The sequence below is a fragment of the Thamnophis sirtalis genome, unplaced genomic scaffold, assembly GCF_051295495.1.
Source record: "Thamnophis sirtalis isolate CommonGarterSnake01/CBP01778 unplaced genomic scaffold, rThaSir2_p1.2 scaffold_9, whole genome shotgun sequence".
Lineage (NCBI taxonomy): Eukaryota > Metazoa > Chordata > Lepidosauria > Squamata > Natricidae > Thamnophis > Thamnophis sirtalis.
In genome coordinates this window covers 5,498,685-5,512,011 of record NW_028261389.1, presented here as the reverse complement: position 1 = coordinate 5,512,011, position 13,327 = coordinate 5,498,685, and the positions used below count along the sequence as shown (strand labels likewise).

Sequence of the window (13,327 nt, the reverse complement as noted above, 5' to 3'; positions counted from 1 at the left end):
TGAATCTGGAGCCTCATCACTAAGAGATGGCATTGTTAAGTGGGTAAGACCCAATTTTACAACCATTTTGATTTGCAGTCATACAGTGAAACCATCTTCCTGCTGGTTTTGCATCTAAGAGGAACCCTGGGAAGATTGCAAATGGTGACTTTGGGGCACCATAAATACCTGCCACCCATGTTTTGATCATAGGATCACAGGAACACGGAAACAGTTGTATGTGCGAGGATTGCTTGCAAGACACTTTTCTCAGCATTGTCATAATTTCAAAGAGAAACGGTCGTAATTTGAGGACTACTTGTATCAAATAGAAGCGCTTACTTAGCATGAAATCAAATTGGATCCCTATAGGTCCTCTTCCCTGCCACACAGTCCAATGGACTGAAAATCATTCCTTTTCACGGCGGTTTCCTGTACATGGGCTGAAATCAGATCGAGCCCATCCAACCTCTAAACTCTAATAAAGCAGATCCTGTTTTAGCTGAGTCACCACTTTGCCCTTCATCTGATTATTGGACTCATTGATTTTCTGTGTTTGCTTAATCATCTGAAGCATCATCTAATCAAACAGCCTGATTTTAACAACATTGAGGTCCCCCCCCAAAAAAAACTACAGATCAAACCAGGATTAAAACTAACAGCATTTTTTCCATATGTGGAACAACTAAGCTCCTAGGTTTCTACTTTGCTTTCATTTGCTCAGTTTTGAGCTTCATTACAAGCACTGTTGAAAAGATCAATTTTTTTCTTCCCGTACAGTTTCACAAGTTGTTCTTGCAGCTCCGTCAATGTAAGATGGTCCACTCTATCCATATCATTTTCAGCAATGACAGCCCAGGATCTTCTGCGATTGTTTTGAAGCACACAACAACCTGCAGCCCAGATATGACTGGGTACGTTCACTCAGTTGTTGATGGATTTATTCCCGGGCACTGGACCCACAATGACATATGTATGCTGGCATCCTGCTGCATTTATATTTTCTTCATATATTCTACATTGTCCATTATTAAGGTGGCGTAACTGGGGCATGATGTCGGTGAAGGTGAAGGTGGCATCTTTGCTATCCTGATCTGGTTGATGGGACGGTGGTGCCATGTGTCCCTTGTCGTGCATGATCTAGGCTGATGTAACCGCGGAATTGCATCTGTTGTTAAAGCGAGGTGGCAGATCACATTAAACATTGGAAACAAACAATCCAAAGCAAAAGAAATAGTCGTGTACATCTGGCACCTGCCCTGTTCAATTCCAGAGAAGAAAGTAGTAAAGATCTGTAAGTGTGATAGAGACGTCTCAGGCGAAGTTGCAATGAGCAAAGAAAAGACAATCTCTAAGAGAATAAAGAGATTAAGACAAGTTGTAAAAAGCAATGATAAAGAAAAGACGATCTCCAATGGGTAACCTAATATAAGGTGTAGTCAACAATCTTACCACAAATTCAGATACAGGTATCGATCTCCTCCTAATCCAAAGTTTAATAACATAGCAACGGAATAAAAACAAAAAGAGAATAACAGAGTTGGAAAAGATCTTGGAGGTCTTCTAGTCCACTCCTTGCTCAAGCAGGAGACCCTATACCATTTCAGACAAATGGTTGTCCAATCCCCTATTTAAAACTTCCAGTGTTGGAGAATTCCCAACTCCTGGAGGAAAGTTGTTCCACTGTTTTATTGTTCTCACTATCGTTCTCGGGAAATTTCTCCTTAGTCCTAGGTTAGGTTAGAGTTGGGTTAGAGTTAGGGTATCTCTTTGGTAAGTTTCCATCCATTGTTTTTCGTCCTGCCTTCAGGTGTTTTGGAGAATAATTTGGTCCCCTCTTCTTTGTGGCAGCCCCTCAAATATTGGAACACTGCTATCATGTCACCTTAATCCTTCTTTTAAATATACTAGACCTACCCAATTCCTGCAACTGTTCTTCATATGTTTTAGCCTCCAGTCCCCTAATCCTCTTTGTTGCTCAAATGATCAAACAATAAAAGACACTGATTACAGGTAAGAATTGAACAACAGAAAACATTGGTTCTACCTAACATTACGAAAGTGGCAAATGTATGAGTTACAATGCTTTCCTTTCCTGACAGGTCTGTATCATCCTTAAAATTTACTAGTATATTCCTACATCTTCAGAATGCATACTCTATTATTCAGTTCATGATGGAATCAAATAATTGAAGAATGGATTCCGTTGGAAAGGATAACAGTTGGAACAATGAATCAGGGGGACGACTTGCTCCCAGGAGTTGTGGATGCTCCAACACTGGACGCTTTTAGGAAAAGATTGGACAACCTTTGTGGGAAACGGGATCGGGTTTCCTGCCTGACCTCCAAGGTCTCCTCCAACTCTTTTACAACAGAGTTGTCTTTCTGACAGGAGAAAGTTGTCACGGGGGAAGTTGGCCCAGCTGGACTTTATGTGTCCTAGGCCAATCCAACCTCAAGGCCTTGTTAACTTGCTAAATCAGAGCTTGATCACTGTTCTTTCTCTTTTTCAGGCAGAAAAGTCCCACTAGAAAGGCCAAGCGAGAGCTAGACTGTAAGAATTCTCTTGGCTTCATTAATATAATATTTCCCATACTTTGATGTCTATTCCTCTCTGGGAAATTGCCTTTTTTTATGTTTGCTCTTCACGACGTGACTAGATCCACATCTTCCTAATATTTGCTCAGCCTTGTTCTGGAATTGAATGGGACCGGGGCTAAATACATATAATCTGTGGGATACTTTTTAGTTTTGGGTTATTAGCATCCGCCCTTTACCCACAGAGTCAGTTCCACAGAAATGGCACCCTAGGCCAAGCACCTGTCACGTCAACAAAGGAGCAGCCATGCATTCATTTCTATGGAAAGATAAGAGGAAATAGCCATAATATAAATCTTGGAGCAGGGCTTCCATCAGCATTGGGACTCTTCTCTCTCTACTTGTCTTCTTCTGGTCTCCAAGCAAGAGACTGGTTGCACCTGTGAGTATTCTGCTGGGTAAGCCACTGTGGGATGTTTTGTTATGGGCTGCGGCTGTTGTCATAACCTTCTTGTGCAAATGCTTGAATTATGCGCTTTCCATCCTGGATACAGTCACTGTTTTTTGCATAGATGGCAGCTTTTGGTTACTACAACTCAATCTTCTATCAGAAACATTAGATTAATTATGGTTAATGTGGGCAAAGAATTTTATGCATCTAATCCTCTTGCTGCCACAAAGCACAGACAGGGAATTCCCCCTAATATCTGGGTTTCTTGTCTGTGGATTTGTCAGACACAGAGGCGATAGAATTGCTGAGTATTATGCGCATCAGGCAACAAAACCTACACTGAAAGCTGAATTGACCCAGAAAGCTACACTGGTAAGACCACCCTTGGGATGCCCTGCCCTTCCTTCTCTTCTATCCAGAAATGTAAACAATCTGTTTGGCCTCCATCTGAACATGTGGAACACCTGGACTTTATGAGCCATTGGGTATATTCAACCTCAAACTGATTCTCCCATTGCTAAATAAAAGTCTTTCTTCTTCTTCTTCTTCTTTTTCTCCTCCTCCTCCTCCTTTCTCCTCCTCCTTTCTCCTCCCCCCTCTCCCTTTTCTCTCTTTCTCTTTCTCTCTCTGTTTTGGCAGAAAAGTTCTACTTGAAGGACCAACCGACCAAGAACACGGCCATGTTGCTTCTGTGGATCCTCTCCCTGGCTGCCTCCTTTCTCCTGCCTGCAACTGGGGAGGTGGGGAGCAGTTTCCAACCCTGCAGTCAGTTCTTCTTGGGTGGAACCCCCCCCTCCAACCTGTTGCCACTGAATCCAGCCAGAATCTGCCAGTACTATAAGGGCAGCTATCGATTTGCCACAATGTACGACACAGCAGGGCGCATCCCCCTGTTCTCAGCCTATAAATATCATCATGCTCCAGGTGCATCACCGGTGGAATGGAAGATTGAACCACAGGTAAAAGGAGTTCCTATTTTGAAACGAAACATTCACGAAATGGAGGTCACCTTAGAGAAGGGGTCTCAAACTGGATTTCTCCGAGGGCTGGATCAGCATTGTAGTTGTCCTCTGGGGGCCGGCCAGGAGGGAGGGGGAGAGGGACGGCAGATTGGACCAATCCTTTGGTATTTCCAGGGCCCCATGGGCCAGATATAAGCCCTTGAGTTTCACATCTCTACCTTAGAGGAACAGTCACTGGATAGGAAATAAGACAAGACTTAATAATTATTTGTACACAATTAATCTCAGGAGCTTTTAGAAGCTTGGCTGTAAGAATTCTGCTGTCCACATTGGTGAGGTCTCCCTTCCAACTTTCCCCAAAGAAGCAAACTCAGGGTGCCCAGAACCCCAAATTTCAAGCTGAAGCAATGTGTATTCTCTTGCTATAGGACAGTTTCAAGCAGGCTCCCCAAGAGGTCAGTCAGGGCCCTCAATTTCCAGATTTCCCACAAACTGCCACAAATATGGAAAGTGCCATGGAAACGTATCCCGCACCCAATTCCCTGTTTGGCTCATGGTAGATTTTTAACCAGATTCAGCGTATTTGATTCCATGTGTGAATGCTAATCGGGCACATTGCTTTCTGTTCCATATTCATAGCTTGCACTGCCTAGCGATCGTCACAGAAAAAGCATGGAATCGGAAAGGACCTGCCGAATCAACCCACGTGACCTGACAAAAAGACAGGCTGTATGGAGCGATTATGAGAACATTTTCCAATACGACCTGGGACAGTTGGCACCAGCATCCCACCAACCGTATGGAGATAGCAAAGCTGCAACCTACACCTTAACCAACATCGTGCCCCAGTTTCAGGAACTCATGAATGGAGAATGGGACGATTTCTTAAGTACTATGAGCCAAAGTACTGAAGGATGCCGTGAAACATTCGTCATTGTGGGCGTGGTGCCCGGTGATGATTCCATCTCTGGTGGCCGAGTGAATAAGCCCAGTCATATCTGGGCTGCAGTTTGTTGCGTGACCAAAAAGGAGCAAAAACAGGGCTTCGGAGTCTTTGCTGAAAATAATCAGGATAGGGTAGAAAGGTTTAACCTGAAGGACCTGGAAAAAAAACTTAACGAAAAATACGGGAAGGAAGGAATTAATCTTTTCAATGGTGATTGCTATTGATAAGATTAATAATCCATAAGGTCATTCTCTATCTTCCAAATAGAATTCACAGAGCAAAAAAAAAAAAGACAAAAAAAGCAAAGTATATCCGTAGCAGCTTAGTTCTTCAACCTATGGAATGAATGCAGTTATTATAATCCTAGTTTGATCCGTATAGTTTTTTGGGGCTCAATCTTGTGAAAAGTCAAGATGTTTGATTAGTTTGTGGTTCAGATTATGGAGCAAACCCAGAAAATAAAATAATCCAATCATGAGATGAAGGGTTCAATGATGGCACAACTAACAGTTTCCTGTCGTTGCACAATGCGGGTGGGAAGAAGATCCTTAGGAATCAAATTTCATTTTATGCTAAATCAGGCTTTGATTTGACACAGGTAGTTCTCAATTTACAATCATTCAACAACTATTTGTATTTATGACAAGACTAAAAAAACTACTTACAATCTATGTATGACTGTTGCAGTGCCCCATGGTCCTATGGTCAAAATGTGGATGCTTGGCCTGTGTTTAGGATGGGTGCAGAATCCTGAAGATTGTGTAAATTGGGTGTGACCCACTTCGCAATAACATCGCTTAGTGACAGAGTTCCAGTTCCAATTGTGGTTGAAAGTTGATGCCTTTCTGTACGTAATTGCTTGAATGTTTTCTCCCTCGCTTTCTTAGTTCTTGCAATAAACTTGCTTATCAAAGATCTGTTTCCTTGTGTTGCTTTAGAGTACAATCAATCTAGAATAACTTGAACATTCGCTTTTGCACAGTATTATCAATCAGCCAATCCATCAATTTATAATTCAATCAATCAATCCATCTATCAGGGGTATGTCTATGTGGAGGGGGGAGCAGAGAAAAAGTACATTGCCAATACTTCCAGTTTTCTTCCCCCAGATGTTGGCCTTGATTGATTGATTCAAGGTCATTAAGTTGGTGTCAGATCTCTTATGTGTCAGATGGAGGCTTCCATCAAGTCCTTCATTGCTCTGCTACCCCATGAGAAATGACCCCACAATGACTGGTAAAATCTGCACCCCAATCTTTCCCACAGGCAGGGCAACTCAGTCAGTAGCCGTGTTCCAATATCTCAGAGGCTGCCCCAAAGTCCCTGGATTGGGGGGTGGGGAGGGAGAGGAAACGTTTTCCTGAAACTCTGGTAAAGGAAGTGCCTAGCAAAGTAGAAGGACCAATGAGAATCCTCCCTTCTTCCGCGTCATCCGTCTCCGGGCAGAGTCTCCCTTGACTTCACCTGATGGGGGAGAGAGTTCGACACAGAGAGAGAAGCTGAGCAAGTGGGAGGGGGATATTTTCGGGGGGGGGCACAGTTCAAGGGGTGTTCAGGCCAGTCCTGGAGGGGAGACCGTGGTCTCCCCATAGCCAGTCCCCTAATCATCCTGGTTGCTTTTCTCTGCACTCTTTCTAGGGTCTCCCAACATCTTTTTTATAGTGTGGTGACCAAAACTGGATGCTGGATTGCAGGAGGGATAGCCCCAAGGACGTGTGTGTGTGTGTGTGTGTGTGTGTGTCTGTCTGTGTGTGTGTGTGAGAGAGAGAGAGAGAGGAGACACCCCAGGACTCCCCAGCCAGCCATCTCAGAGACCCCCAAGTCTTTGCTGGCCTGGGGGCTGCACGTCCCCTTCAGAAATCCACTACAGCCCACTCCACACCGGATCTTGGGGAGTGCAAAAAGAAGTCCACACTCCCCTTCCTCTCCTTTTCTCTTTCCTCCCTCTCATTCCTTCCTTCCTTTTCCTTTCTCTCCCCACCCTTCCCTTCTTTGACTGTTTACCATTTAGCTTGCCTTCCAGCTCTATCACAACTCGCCACAGATAGATCACCATGTGCTGCTCACCAAGGACAACCTGTCATGGCCAGCTTTTCCTGAAACAACTGGCCATGGAACAAGATGTCAGGCTTCCAAATATCATCCAGAATTAAATCAGAGTCCAAGGCAGAGCTTCCCTCAAAGTTCCCGTTCATTAATAGAGACATGTTGGTACATCTGAGATCTTCCCAGGGTTCCCACCCAGTTGAAAGTTCATGATCTTGCCCCCACACTCACAAAGTTACAACGATGCTGAATAAAGAGACTTATGACCATTTTTCACACTTATGACCATGGCCGCATCCCCATGGTCATGTGGTATACATTCAGATACTTGGCAACTGGTTCACATTTATGACGGTTGCAGCGTCCCTGGGTCACATGATCCCCTTTTACGACATTCCAACCAGCCAAGTCGATGGCGAAACCAGATTTCACTTAACAGTGGAGACTCTAGAAAGAGTGCAGAGAAGAGCAAGAAAGAGGATTAGGGGACTGGAGGCTAAAATGGTTGCAGGAACCGGGCATGTCAGGTTCAATGAAAAGAAGGACTAGGGGAGACATGATAGCAGAGCTCCAATATCTCAAGGGATGCCACAAAGAAGAGGGAGTCAAGCTATTCTCCAAGGCACCTGAGGGTAGAACAAGAGACAATGGGTGGAAACTAATCAAGGAGAGAAGCAACTTAGAACTGAGGAGAATTTTCCTGACAGTGAGAACAATTAATCAGTGGAACAGAAGTTGCCTCCAGAAGTTGTGAATGCCCCAACACTGGAAGTTTCTAAGAGGATGTTGGATAGCCATTTGTCTGAAACGGTATAGGGTTTCCTGCCTAGGCAGGGGGTTGGACTAGAAGACCTCCAAGGTCCCTTCCAACTCTGCCATTGTATTTTATTGTATTAACAGCCGCAATCACCATTGAAAAGATTAATTCCTTCCTTCCCGTATTTTTCGTTAAGTTTCCTTTCCAGGTCCTTCAGGTTAAACCTTTCGGTTCCACCACAATAGCGCGAAGACCTTCGGCGCGGAGACATAAGTGCGAAGGTATAATCCGCGCCGTCGGAATCGCTGAAGCGAAATCGACGTTCGCGCGGACACATAAGGGCGTAGGGCAAATCCGCGCCTTTCCATAGTGTTTTTAAGCAAAAGGGGACGCTAGCGCCGCTTCATCACGCAGGCGCAAATGTTGCAGCTGTCAAAGATGTCAACTGTCAAATAATCGCGCGTGTGTTGCAAAGCTGTCAAAGGATTCATAATATGCTTCTACTGCTGACTTGCTGACTGTTTATCTTATTTACTGACATAATAAACTGATTTATTTATTCTGTAATCAATATCTTTATTCCATTTGACGCAACAAAATAAACTTTTAGTACTACATTTTACTGTCTGTAATTGATATCTTTATTCCCTAATCCTACACCTAATCCTAAACCTAATCCTAAACCTAATCTTACACCTAATCCTAACCCTAATCCTAAACCCCTAAACCTAATACTAAACCCCTAAACCTAATACTAAACCTAATCCTAAACCTAACCCTAAACCCCTAACCCTAAACCTAATCCTAAACCCCTAAACCTAATCCTACACCTAATCCTACACCTAATCCTAATCCTACACCTAATCCTAAACCTAATCCTAAACCTAACCCTAAACCTAATCCTAAACCCCTAAACCTAAACCTAACCCTAAACCTAATCCTACACCTAATCCTAAACCTAATCCTAAACCTAACCCTAAACCTACACCTAATCCTAACCCTAAACCCCTAACCCTAATCCTAAACCTAATCCTAACCCTAAACCTAATCCTAAACCTAACCCTCAACCTAACCCTCAACCTAATCCTACACCTAATCCTAAACCTAATCCTAAACCCCTAAACCTAATCCTACACCTAATTCTAAACCTAACCCTAACCCTAAACCCCTAAACCTAATCCTAAACCCCTAAACCTAATCCTACACCTAATCCTACACCTAATCCTAATCCTACACCTAATCCTAAACCTAACTTATTTAGTGACATAATAAACTTAATAATAAATAATAATAAATAAATAAATAATAAATAATAATGAAACTAGTCCTAAACCCAAAACAAAACCCCTAAACCTCACGTATTTAGTGACATAATAAACTTAATAATAAATAAGAAATAAATAATAAATAAATAAATAATAATAAAACTAGTCAACAAAACTAATCAATTTGGTGCAACAAAATAAACTTTTATTTACATTTCACTGTTTTAAAACATTCAAAAGCTGCATTTTACATTAAAAACATTTTAAAAATACTGCGGTTAAAACAAACATTAATTCAAAGCATTCACTTTTCGCGCTGCCGTCGTCGCGCTAATATCGACGCGGTAATGTGGGCGCGCTAATGACGACGTGTACTTGTCGACGCGTATTTGTCGGCGCTCTTTTGTCTAGCGCGGTTTTGAGGTGCCACGGGAAAGACAGGCTTTGAAATAGAGAAATTTCACTTTGTGAAAATTTGCTTCATTCAAAAGAGGGTTTTTTTCCCTTTCCTTTTTCCACTTTATCCTACACGCCCCTTTCTCCTTTCCCTACTACCTTTATTTTCTATTTTAGACCAGGATAAGAAAAAGAATCCAAAGGAGCCTTTGGTTTGAGGGCGGCTTTCTGTTTCACAGCCCAAACATGCCAATTCCTGGGGGGGGGGGGGGGGGGGGAAGCTCACCACGACTCCACAATATATCTGCCCTTTTACGTTTCACCATTTCTTCCAAAAGGTCCCTTTCTATGTTTTTCTCTGCTGAAAGTTCTCCGAAGAAGAGAGCGGAAAGCGGAGGAGAAACGGCCAAACTTTATTCTGGGGTCTCCATTCGGGGCTGCTTTGCAAGGAAAAGGGGGATCCTCCTGACTCACAGAAAGAAAGAGGGAGACTCCGACGCAATCGGGGTTGGGGGGCGGGAAATCTGACGGGGCTGCTTCGTCCAGACGTTCTGAGCAAGCGAGACGCGTGTTAGAAGGGTGGAAACGGCGTTTTTCTCCCCTGAAGCGAAGCGAATCCTTTCCCGAGGGAGCCCAACGGAGGATTCCCCCGGGAAGAGGGGGGAGAAGCTGGGAAGAGGATGAGATCCCTGCAGATCCTCTCCGTCTCTTCCTGCTTTAGCTGAAGGCTTTCCGTTAGCTTCCCTTCGGGTTGGGGGGTTTCTGTGACCCCCAAGTCTATGGGGTGCGCCTCCCCTCCCTCATCCAGCGCAGCCCCTCTTCCTACGGCTGGAATCCTGTGTTTGCGTGTGTTCTGAATTAGGGGGAGGAAGCGTTGATCTCGGACTTTGGAGCTGGGGAGGGAAAGAACCAGCGGCAGCACCAATGGGGATTCTCCCTGTTTGAGCGTCATCGGTCTCCTCTCCAGGCCTGGCATGAACCCCCCTTGAACTGCTGCCCCCTAGACAGAAAATATCCCCCTCCCACTTTCTCCGCTTCTCTCTTTGCGCCGAACTCTCTCCTCCATTAGGTGAAGTCAAGGGAGACTCTGCCCGGAGACCGATGACGCGGCAGAAGGGAGATTTCTCATTCGTCCTTCAGCTTTTCTGGGCACTCCCTCTTCCGAAGCTGCAGGAAAACGCTTCCTCTCTCCCCAGGGCCTGGGGCCGCTGACTCCCCCTTCTTTGGGGCAGCCAAGGAGATATTGGGAGGCTGCTAATGACTAAGTGGCCCTGACTGTGGGGGGGGGGGCACCTGTGGGAAACATGGGGTGTAGATTTCACCTGTCATTGTGGGGTCATTTGTCCTAGCATAACAGAACAATGAAGGCCTTGATGGACGCCTGAATCTCTCTAGGCGACCTGGGTGATAAGAGATCTGACACCAACTTAATGACATGAAATCAATCAATCAAGGCCAACATTAGGAAAAAAAACGTGGAACTGTTGGCAATGTGCTTTTTCTCTGCCCCTCCCCCAAAGACATACCCCTGATCGATTGATCAATCGAGTTATCATTTGACGGATTGGCTGATTGATAATAATGTGCAAAAGCGGATATTGAAGTTATTCTCGATTGATTGTACTCTAAAGCAACACAAGGACACAGATCTTTGATAAGCAGGTTTATTGCAGGGACTAAGAAAGTGACAGAGAAAGCATTCAAGCAGTTACGTACAGAAAGGCATCAACTTTCAACCACAATTGGAAATGGAACTCTGTCACTAGGCGATGTTATGGTGAAGTGGGTCACACCCAATTTATACAATCTTCAGGATACTGCAACCACCCTAAATACAGGCCAAGCATCCACATTTTGACCATGGGACCATGGGGCACTGCAACAGTCATACATAGATTGTAAATAGTTTTTTTAGTCTTGTCATCAATTCAAACAGTTGTTAAATGGTTGTAAGCTGAGAACGACCTGTGTCAAATCGAAGCCCTATTGAGCGTGAAATGAAATTTGATCTTCTTCCAACCCGCACTGTGCAATTGACTGAAAACTGTTAATTGTGTCATCATTGCACCCTTCATCGCATCATTGGATTAATTTATTTTCTGCGTTTGCTCCATAATCCGAACCAGAAATTAATCAAACAGTCTGAATTTGCACAAGATTGAGCCCCAAAAAATGATACGGATCAAAGAGGGATTATAATAACTGCATTCATTCCATATGTTGAAGAACGAAGCTGCTACGGATATTCTTTGCTTTTTTGGGGTGGGGGTGTCTGTGAACTCTCTTTTGCAGACAGAGAATGACCTTATTGATTATTAAATCATTAATAGCAATCGCCATTGAAAAGATCAATTCCTTCCTTCCCGTATTTGCGACTAAGTTCACTTTCCAGATTCCTGAGGCTCAACTTTTCTACCTTATCCTGAATGTTTTCAGCAATGACTCCAAAGGACTGTTTTTGGTTCTTTTTGGTCAGGCAACAAACTGCAGCCCACATATGACTGGGTATGTTCACTCTCCCATTGAGCTGCGTATTCCCAGGTACAGCACCCACAATGACATACGTTTCCTGGCACTGCTCAGCAAATTTTGTCACACTTTTTTCATAGTCATTCCATTTTCTATTATTGAGGTCCTCAAACTGGGGCACAATGTTGGTTAGGGTGAAGGTTGCATCTTTGCTAAACTGATCCAGTTGATCAGTATAGGAGCCGAGGTGGTGCAGTGGTTAAATGCAGCACTGCAGGCTACTGCTAGATCAGCAGTTCAGCGGTTCAAATCTCACCGGCTCAGGGTTGACTCAGCCTTCCATCCTTCCGAGGTGGGTAAAAGGTGAGGACCCGGATTGTTGGGGGCAATATGCTGACTCTCTGTAAACCGCTTAGAGAGGGCTGAAAGCCCTATGAAGCGGTATATAAGTCTACTGCTATTGCTATTGATGGCTGACAGGTGCCAAGTGTCCCCTGCTGAAATCCTTGGCATGTTTCTTGATATAATCATCCAAAACAGCCCGGCTCTCTTTAAGTTGATGGCGATCACTTTATAACTATTTTCCGGCTGCATGCTGGCTGGTGCAGTCCTCTCTACAAGCTAGGAATAACAAAGACAAGCCTGATGAAGCTTTCACACAAGACCGAATCAAATACCCTGAATCTGTTTCAAGACCCACCATGAGTCAGCCGAGGAATGGGCTGCATTTGGGGGCACTTTCTGGGAATTCTGGAAATTGACGGCCCTGACTGAGCCTTTTGGGAAGCCCACTTTAAACTGTCCTGGAGTAGAGAATGCACATTGCTTCAGCTTGAAATTTAGGGATTCTGGCCACCCTGAGTTTGCTTCTTTGGGGAAGGATGGAAGTAGGACCTTGCCAACATGGGCAAGAGAAATCTTAAAGCCAAGCTCCTAAGAAAAGCTGGAATTAATTATGTACAAATAATTCTTAAATATACTTTCTTACCTTATTTCTTTTTCTTCTTTCTTCTTTTTTCATTATATTATTCATAAGTATTTTGAAAACATTGCGTTGACAAGATATATCATTTACAGAAGCAGGGTAGATAAAAATTATATATAAATATGCACATATACATACACTGTGTTTCTCTGAAAATAAGACAGGGTTTCATTTTCTTTTGACTCTTGAAATAACCGCTTGGCCTTATTTTCGGGGAGGTCTTATTATTATTTTTGATCTGCAGGAGGCAACAAGCGTGGTCACCTCATGGCTGCTGCTGTGTTGCAATATTTTTGGGGAGGGCTTATTTTAGCGCATGCGCTCAAAAGCCCAATTGGGGTTATTATCTGGGAATGTCTTATTTTAAGGGAAACAGAGTATCCTTTGTTTTTAAAGTCAGTGTGTCCATTTCGGCACAATCTAAGATTTTCTGAATTATATCTTCCTCTGATGGGGTGTTCTCGTTTTTCCAATATTTTGCAAATACTATCCTTGCTGCTGTCCGTACATGCAAAACTAAATATGTGGTCCCT

The 13,327-nt window shown here is 43.7% G+C and overlaps 1 protein-coding gene across 2 annotated transcripts; it reads left to right on the top strand.

Annotated features, from left to right (window-relative positions):
* The first annotated feature begins 2,870 nt into the window (after positions 1-2,870).
* LOC106543625 (endonuclease domain-containing 1 protein) lies at positions 2,871-5,743 on the top strand. 2 transcript variants are annotated; one of them, XM_087722454.1, is made up of 3 exons: positions 2,871-2,959; positions 3,608-3,927; positions 4,570-5,743. In XM_087722454.1, exons 2-3 carry the CDS (start codon positions 3,649-3,651, stop codon positions 5,098-5,100), a joined length of 810 nt encoding a protein of 269 aa, XP_087578580.1. In that variant the 5' UTR covers positions 2,871-2,959; positions 3,608-3,648; the 3' UTR covers positions 5,101-5,743. The 2 variants fall into 2 exon arrangements, with proteins under 2 accessions (XP_087578580.1, XP_087578581.1); XM_087722455.1 differs by lacking the exon at positions 2,871-2,959 and adding an exon at positions 3,253-3,340.
* Positions 5,744-13,327: the final 7,584 nt, after the last annotated feature.

Coding starts and splice junctions, on each gene's coding strand:
- LOC106543625 (XM_087722454.1), top strand. CDS start 3,649: ATGTTGCTTCTGTGGATCCTCTCCCTGGCTGCCTCCTTTCTCCTGCCT. Junction 3,928..4,569: donor AATGGAAGATTGAACCACAG/GTAAAAGGAGTT, acceptor CCATATTCATAG/CTTGCACTGCCTAGCGATCG.